General features: G+C 34.3%; 1 protein-coding gene across 1 annotated transcript; it reads left to right on the top strand.

The window, feature by feature from the left end:
* The first annotated feature begins 243 nt into the window (after positions 1-243).
* LOC145582491 (rRNA biogenesis protein rrp36-like) lies at positions 244-4,205 on the top strand. The gene is made up of 9 exons (XM_081639480.1): positions 244-389; positions 520-695; positions 792-858; positions 1,790-1,842; positions 2,258-2,312; positions 2,413-2,487; positions 2,636-2,753; positions 3,516-3,562; positions 3,649-4,205. Exons 2-9 carry the CDS (start codon positions 529-531, stop codon positions 3,748-3,750), a joined length of 684 nt encoding a protein of 227 aa, XP_081495606.1. The 5' UTR covers positions 244-389; positions 520-528; the 3' UTR covers positions 3,751-4,205.
* Positions 4,206-9,183: the final 4,978 nt, after the last annotated feature.

Genomic DNA, 9,183 nt, shown 5'->3' with positions numbered 1-9,183 from the left:
TTATTAAATTTGTGATATAAGGTTAAATCGAAAGAGATTCCGAGTATGACTAGCTATGGCACGCGCGTTAGCTACCTAGTATTTGGGAAAAGAAAGTGTAAATTTTAAAATAACACTCCATATTCTGTACTTTTTAAAACATGTTTACTCTAAACCCTTAAAAAATCTGCGTTATCCCATAATTGGACGATCGTATAAAGACTAAACCCATTTATTTATTTATTATTAGACGGATCTATCCGTTTAATAACTGACGGGTCATAAGGGATCCATAGAATTGCTCTCTCTAAGATTAGTGAGATATCCATTGAAGCGCACTCAACGTTCTCCATTGAAGCGCAGTTGGCGTGAATCTAGTTCTTGTATCCCCCATTGAAGCAACTTCTGAGGTAAGTTGTTTGTATTTGTTATCATCATATCAAATATCTCTGAAATTATGAATCGATAATTGAATCAAATATCCCTAAAATTATGAATCAAATTTGGTTGCTAATGTATTGCACAACACTTTAATGTTAGGATTTAAGTATGAAATCAGAGCTTCCCTGCCTGAGGGACGGGACTGAAGCTGAAATAGAGAATGAACTTGCTGATGTGCCTTTTGGAGAGTTGCAGAAGGCCCGTTCCGATGGTACCCTTTGTTTGCACAGAAAACGCGAAACCGAGAACAAGGCTAAGCGAGCTAACAAAAACATGTATGGGTTTCTTGCTTATTGTTATACTTTGTGCAATTGATATGGAGTGTATTTTAGTGGGAAATTGAGTATTTGTATTGGGTTTTTTGAATGTAGGCCAATGGAGGTGAGTAGCAAAAAGCCGGTTAGTAGATTCAGAGAAGTGATTCAAGTGCCTAAGAAGGTCAGCTTCATAACACATATTAGTATATTATGATTAGTTGTTCATTAATTCCTAAGGGGGATTGGAATATTATGATTGCGATGATCCTTTTTAGGGTGTTCGGGATATTATCATAGCATTGTTCCTAATATGAAAGTCTCATCATCTGTCTACAATTGGGGTTTCTACAATTAATTTTTTACTGTGGGATTAACCGTGAAGTTGCCAATTTATGATCTTGTTTATCTAAAATTAGTGCCTGGCCATCTGTCTCTAGTTTTCCTTAGGCAATTAGATGTGTTTGAACTCTGAAACAGAGGAAATCATCTGAAGTGAGCTCTTTGTTATTCCAATATATGAAGATTCATCTTTATTCAGTGCTTGCTTAGGCTTTAAGTTATACTCCAGTATGCACTTCACCTTTCTATAAGTATTACTGATATCTTCTGTGCATAAGACAGTTACTGTGTACCAGAACAATTGGTGAGACTTACCATTTTTTATGTTTTCTGAGGGTGTTCGACATTTTGACAAATTAGATTTCCTGTTTCTTGGGATGAGAGGTAAAACTCGGATGAGTTGAATGAGACATGACCAATATCTAAGCTTCTGCGAGAACTTTTTATGATGTGAATTGCAAGAGTGATAAGTTAGGGGATTCTGGTTTATCATTCTTTATATCTATGTTACTCTAACTCGGCTAAAAGTGTCAAGACACAGGTATGTATCCAAGTGTGTTAGACTCGGCCATTTTTCTGAATTTTTTTTCCTAATGGAAGTTTCCAAAGTCACACCAATGTTGAGTGTCTAGTAGATATGGCTACTTTAGGGCAAATGAAGCATAGGCTGATGTTATTCCTTTGGAATTATATTATCCCTTTGAATGTTTATGTAAGTAAGCTTTATGTCATATTATGACTATGCTAATTCACTCCTATAATTTGATCGACAGGTAGTACGTGATCCACGATTTGAATCTCTTTGTGGCAATCTTGATGAAGAGGGGTAAGGCTCCTGATTGAAAATTATCTGCCATTCTGTGTTTTTCTTTCTTGTTTTAGATATTTTTTAATTATTTCATTCATTTTTTTATTTTTGTAATAAATTATCAATGAATATGTTCATGTTATAGTCTAGTCTGTGCCAGAATTTCACGAATGCTGATCTTTGAGAATAATTAATTCCGACATTGATATTAATTTTTTTCATTCAATTCTTGTTTTTTATAATTGCGGATAGCGGAATGCATCTTAGAGATAGGTGATGGAATTTGTGTATCGGGCTATCGGCCTCACAAAATTATATGATATGAAGTAAAATTAAAAAAATATGATGATCTAACTATGATCTGGCACACATTTGATGAAAGTTGCATTGTTACATCATTCAAATACTAACATTAACTTTGTGTACAATGCAGGTTCAAGAAGAGATATAATTTCATCTATGAAGAGAACCTTCCCGCTGAAAAGCAAGTACGTTTATTTGTCTATCTGGTGCTGTGTCTTATTTGAGTTGTTTCAAACAAGCTTTTGTCTTTTGAGCCATCATCATAATATTTTCATCTTCTCACAGGAATTAAAGAAATTGCTGGAGTCATCTAAAGACCCTGAAAAAATTACAGAATTAAAAAGTCGCATTGCCTTGATTGTAAGTATATTTGCCTCAAAGTTTTTGTTTTATGAGCAGCTTTTGTGATGTCAGTTTCATTATTCTTTTTGCTTGGAGCTAATACCTTTAATCCTTATGGAGTTACGATTGTCATTTCATTTAATTTTTGATTTGTGGGTTTTCATAGGACAAACAAATGAAGTCTGACTCTACAAAACTCAGGAGAAACCAAATTCTTTCTGAACACAAAAAGAAGGCAAGGGAAGCAGTAAAGCAAGGAAAGCGTCCCTATTTTGCAAAGAAATGTAATCCTTTCCATCTCCTTTTCCATTTTCTCTTCTCAAATAGGGTCTTTTTTAAAAATAATCTTTATTCTTTGTTCAATCTTGAAGATTTCTCTCCAATCAAACCCTGTGCTGCTTTCCTTGATATTTTTTGCTTCTTTAATTCTTTTGGGATTTTTAACGAAATGAAAGTATGGGATCTTGTACAATTTAGGCTTCCTCTTTAAAAAGGATGTGACTTTGAACTGGGTGAATGGAGGTTTAAGCGAGGTATATGCAGGGAAGTGATGAGAATTGGAAAGAGGGAGAGAAGGGAAAGAAGAGGAGAGAAGTTTTCTTAAGTAACGACAGCGAAGCTTTTTAAGAGAATTCGGATTTTTTAAGGAGAGGAGAGATCGAGGATGATGAAAATGATAGTGGTTAGTATGGTGATGTGATACAAGGGTATTTTTTTGAAAAGAGGGGTAAATAATAAAATAATAAATCCCCCGTCTCCAATGTATTCTGAGGTCTCCGGAGTCAATTATGATTAATGACACACACCTTGGCTTTAGTTGATATTGTGGCTAGGACTAATGTGGTGCTCTTCAGAGTTTTTATTACACCCTTAAACTCGTCCATAATTGGTGCTATATTGGCAAATTTTGCCCATAATTTATTTAACCAGTGATCCTGTAGCTCAGGTTTGTGAGCTATGTATTACTCATCCTTTTAACCTGTTTTTTCCATGAGCTAATTTGGAGCTCTATGCTTGCACATGCTCATTTGATTCTCTTGTTGCAGCTGATATCCGAGATCGGATTAACATGGAGAAGTTCAAAGATCTGAAGGTATGTGCTAACCTCTTGCTTATTATTGATGGATGATTAAGAAATTACGTGTATTTATTACTAGTTGATCAATTGTCTATAATCAGGAAAAAGGTAAGCTGGATTCTTTTATGGAAAAGAAGAGGAGGAGAAACGCTGCAAAGGACCATAAGTTCATGCCTTACAGGAAGTCTAACAATAATGAGTAACAACACAGCTCTCTTCCGATTCTTGACAAGCAGCCTCTCCTTCATTTTCCATCTCATGGTGCATACAACCTAGTTCTATTTTATCCGTGCACTTTGACTATGTCGGACTTGTTAGAAGTACCTGACACAGACAAGGAAATCATTCCCAAAATGCTCTGTTATATTTTAAGGATCACATCTGACTGAGGTGACTGGATACATGTTGAGCAAGGGTATGAAAAGGTAACTGGAGAGTTAATGACTTATCTGTAGTGTTCCTCAGCTCTATATTTTTGGACTTCACTGTCAATCTAGCATCTTTTTCATGTGCTGATATGACAAATGCATTTTAGCTGTTACTGTCATTTCATCCTTTGTACCTCTGGAAATGTATCACACTTGTTTCAAGTTGATGAAAATGCTGTGCAACTATGAATTTTATTTACAAGTATTGTTCTATTTTCTAAGGCTTGTAACTATAGAGTAGAAGTTTTGAAGTCCATTCTAAAGATAGGTTCATCTCCTGCAGTCACTTGTGTAATTTTGGTTGATGGGTCATTCATTGATTCTACAGAATCCCAACCAAACCATTAAAACGGAGCCCAAAGCTTCCCAAGGTAGACTTAAAACCTTGCTTATCATGCATGCTCATACTTGGCGTGTAATCCTCAAAAGCCAAAGTAGGATTTATTTCAGTATGCCGGTGGGGAGAAACGACCTACGTTGGGAGATCAGCATGTTTACCGGCACCAAACCGATGATGACTTGATTTTTGTATGCTTGTTCTATCCTATGGATACCTTAACCTGAAGCCTTAAATCCTCCTCAAAAGTCAATACCCCCTTTCAAGTGTTATTCAAGGCAATTCAATTTCGATTAAAGCCCTAGGCGATTAATTTTTTAGCAATCCCTAGACATATCACAGCTCAATTAATAACAGGTTCAAATCTATACATAGTACAGTTTAGAGGTGATTAAAGGGCAGAGTGTGCCAAGGGTAAAAAAATTCAATTTGCTTGGTTAGGTTGGACCAGGTTGGGGCTGAAAATACTTGCCTAAGGACCTACAAAATGCGCATATTCTTAGATGCACACTCATGCACCTAGAAATAGGTGTAACAACAACACAATATGAACATTAGCTTTCTTCTCCTCTATTCTTCTCCTTTGTTTTTTATTTTCTCTTTCCTCTGTTTTTTTTTTTTTTTTTAATTTTCCCCTTTTTTACACTTTTTTTATTGAATTTGTTTCTTACAACATGAAAGTAGTTATTAAGTATGAATTTTTGTGTGAATTTCGATTTTGTGCTTTAATTTCGATTGATTAAGGTTTATATGAATCTTTGAATTCAAAATTTTATACTCTTTTTTTCTCCTTCTTTAATTCCTTTTTCCTCTATTTTTTTCTTCTATTTTCTTGTTTTTTCGATTTAACAATTGAATCTATTCCTTACAATATGGAATTGGTTGTTTATCTGATTTTTTGAATTCAAATGAATAGAATGTTTTTAGCTTCAATCAATTTCATCTGATTTTCTGCATTTTTTTTTATCAATGAACATAATCATGCAAAATATGAACATATGCATAGGTTTCCTTAAATGTGAACATTAGTTTTTTAGAAAGTGAACATAGCCATAAAACATATGAACATATGCATTTCAGAAAGTAAACATAACAATTCAAAATATGAACGTAAGCATTGGTTTCCATAAAAGTGAATATAACCATTTAAAAGGTGAACATATGCGTAAAAAATATGAACTGTGCATAAACAGACTTAATGAGGATACTTATGAACAACATAAATTTACTATGAATATTTACATTATGAACATATAAAATATTATTATGAATATAAGACATTTAATTATGAATATAAAAAATTGAAGAAATAAAAAATAATATGATTATGAAACATATGTATCATAAGTATTAAAAAATATGAACATATGCATTCAAAATAAAAACATATGCATTGGTTCATTTTTGAATACGTATGAACATAATTAAGCATTACAGAAGGTGAACATATACATAAAAAAAATATGAACATATAAATTTAGAAAGTGAATATAAGCATTTCATAAAGTTTAAAAAAGGATTCAAAATATGAACATAAGTATTCAAAATATGAACATATGAATTTTGAAATGTGAACATAAGGTATCCGTTTGATTTTACTAATTTTTTTGACAATTCCAATAAAAAATTTCGAACAATAGAGAGTATCGAATAATATTCAAACAAAACTAAGTGATAATCATATAAATTCAAACAAAATTAAGTGAAATTTACATAAAATTGCCTTTTTTTTTTTTAGGGATGATCCTTTTGATTTTGCATCTCTTCTCTAATGTCCATTGATGTTTTTGCAGTTTTTTAGTGAGAGAAAATGAAATATAGGACAGAAAAAGTGAAAAAGAGAGAGAAAATCATCTAAGAAAAAAGGTTTTGAGTTTAGAGGTGACGTTATATTTATTGGGTGAGGGTGGGTGTATTGCAGTTTCTGTGTTTTTTAGTTTTAGGGCTTTTTTTTAATTGAGTTGTGTGTAATTGGGCTTCTGGGCTGCTTGTTACACTTATCGGTGCACAAGGGTGCACCTTAGACTAATTGTACAAAATGGATCGGGACAGATGATTTTTTCGGGCTGGGTCAAAAAAATAACTAAAAATTACCGATGCATGTCCAAAACCTTTAGGAAAATTGTTTCAAGTCGAGTTGACTTCGGGTTGAAAATATTTGCTCAAAGTCTGGCCTATATTGGGTCTGGTCGGGCCAACCTAACATGATCAACTCTAGCACAAATTGTGGCAGTACATTTAATAAATTAATTATATCTTAAAAATTAAATCTTCTCCCTTTTAAATGTTTTGCGTTTAGTTAAATTGTTTATTAATTGAGAGTGAGGGATAGCTCAAATGGTTAGAGCTTTTCTCCCAATTTTAAAAGGGATTGATTCTCACCCCCGCCTTTGTGGCTCTCTAAACACCAAAAAAAATTGTTAATTAATTGCGATAAAATTACAATGTATACATATTCAATTCAATTACAGTTGCGATAAAATTACAATGTATACATATTCAATTCAATTACAACTCTTTGTACGATTACAGGTTACTAGTTAGTGGTAGAGCTATGCACATATTTTGATATTAATAATTACGGTTATTTCACCAAATGCCACTGAGCACTTTAAAAATTCACCAAATGCCATCGGACTTTTCAGAATTCACCAAATGTCACTCAGTTTTTAAAAAATTCACCGAGTGCCATTAATGACCAACTTTCGTTAGCTCTGTTTGTCATTAGGGGTTAATCATGACACATGTGTATGATATAATTGGTCCATTTATCTTAATTAATAAAAAATTTAAAAAAATAAAAAATTAAGAAAAAAAAACAAAAAAAAAAATTTTAAAAAAACCCCGAAAATTTTCCCAGCCACCCGCACCATCGCCAAACCCTAGCCCCTCCCCCTATCTCGCCGGAAAACAGCCAGCCACACCCTTAACCACCAAAATACGACCGCACGGCCCTTTAACACCCCACTTGACCCACCACCGACCCCCAAAACTACCCACACAAGCTGCCCCGACCCCAAAAACCAATAGCAAGCACGAGCTTTGACGAAAAACATGACCACCGCGCAAAACCACTCCTATCCTCCACCCTTGAAACGACGAAATCGACCATAGAAATCGACCATTCTGGATTTCCATGCATGGTCGATTTCGGCCATTTGAGGGTGAAGGGTTTCCATAGTCGGGTTCTAGTTTGGGTTTCCATGGTCGATTTCGGTGGCTATGGTGACGTGTCGTACGTGTTGGTGCGTGAGGTGGTTGCGGTGGCTGGGGTTTTGGTGGGGTCAAAGGGTTCAAGAGGGAGGTTAGGGGATTTCGGCGAATTTCGACGGGAGGTTAAGGGGTTCCGGCGGTTGGCTTTGGGCTGGTGATTGGCTTTGGCTGGTGGTTATGGTAGTGGGGTTGGGTTGGGTTAAGATTTAGGGTTTTTTGTTTTGTTGTTTTTTTTTTTTTAATTTTTTAATTTTATTTTTATTTATTTTTTAAACCAATAGCTAACTGACACGTGTCCACACGTGTCATGATTAAGCCCTAGTGATTAACGGAGTTAACTCCGTTAGACAATAATGGCACTTTGTGAATTTTTTTAAAACGCGGTGGCATTTCGTGAATTTTGAAAACCTTAATTGGTGGCATTTGGTGAATTATTAAATTGTTCAGTGGCATTTGGTGAAATAGCCGTAATAATTAGCTATGTAAGGAAGTCAATATACTATCTCCGTTAAATGTTATGTGCAACTTTGAAATATTTTATATCTCACAAATAATACCCCAAATTGCACATAACATTTATCGGAGGTAGTATATTGGTTAGCAATTGCTTCAAAATACTTTTACAATATACTGCGTAGTTTTTTTTTTTTTTTTTTTTTTTTTTTTTTTTTTTGAAATATGGAGTATATTAGAATGTCGTCACAATTGTTTTAAGGGAATATAAACTAAATTTGTTTTTTTCATAATATAATGAAAATTTCCCAAAAATAAAATAAGGTTTAGGAGGGAAATAAGTAGGGCTGTGCACGGTGCGGTTTGGATCTCAAACCGCACCAAACCGCAATTCTATACAAACCGCACCAAATCGCACCGCAAAATACGGTTTGATGCGGTGCGGTTTGCAGTTTTTCAATAATTTTTTTACCTCGATCACAAATAATGATTATTTGCTAATCTTTTGTTATGAAATTTTTACTTGGAAACTGTACAACTATGCAAATAATTCCATAAAGAAGTAGTGCTTTACTTCAATGTTAATAGTGACCCAGTAACATGCCAAGGCAAACATGGAGCAAAATCATTAAGTAAACCACAACCACTCCATTACAACTCCAAAGCACAAGAGACGCAGAGTAATAAGAAAGGAAAACTTTGGTTTTCTTAATAATGACCCACACAATTCAGTACATATAAATACAATATAAGAGTCTTCTTTCCATATAAGAGTCTTTGCATTAAATTGCAGTTTGCGGTGCGGTTTGGTTTGAAATTTTTTTGAAACCGCACCAACCCGCAAAACCGCGGTTTGGTCAAATTTGAAAACCGCACCGTAATTTCCAAACCGCAAACCGCAAACCGCACCAAACCGCAAAATTGCGGTTTGGTTTGCGGTTTGGTGCGGTCTAGACCATACTCTGCACAGCCCTAAAAATAAGGGTCCATTTAGTTCCTTGTTCTCGATTTGTTTCTCGTTAGTTTAAGGGTTCAGAGAGAGAGAATGTGTTATGATGAGAACCAAGTCGAGAACAAGGAACTTATTCGGACCTTTAAACTAATTTTTCCTCCTAAACTTTTTATATATATATATAATATTTTTTTATATTATAACTATATTATATTTTATACAATTTTTTTCAACATATGTCCCAGCTATTTGT

This window comes from Chenopodium album, chromosome 2 (genome assembly GCF_948465745.1).
Source record: "Chenopodium album chromosome 2, dcCheAlbu1.1, whole genome shotgun sequence".
Taxonomy (NCBI): Eukaryota; Viridiplantae; Streptophyta; class Magnoliopsida; order Caryophyllales; family Amaranthaceae; genus Chenopodium; species Chenopodium album.
This window is presented reverse-complemented; position numbering and strand designations above follow the sequence as displayed.

Coding starts and splice junctions, on each gene's coding strand:
- LOC145582491 (XM_081639480.1), top strand. CDS start 529: ATGAAATCAGAGCTTCCCTGCCTGAGGGACGGGACTGAAGCTGAAATA. Junction 1,843..2,257: donor GGCAATCTTGATGAAGAGGG/GTAAGGCTCCTG, acceptor TGTACAATGCAG/GTTCAAGAAGAGATATAATT. Junction 3,563..3,648: donor AGAAGTTCAAAGATCTGAAG/GTATGTGCTAAC, acceptor GTCTATAATCAG/GAAAAAGGTAAGCTGGATTC.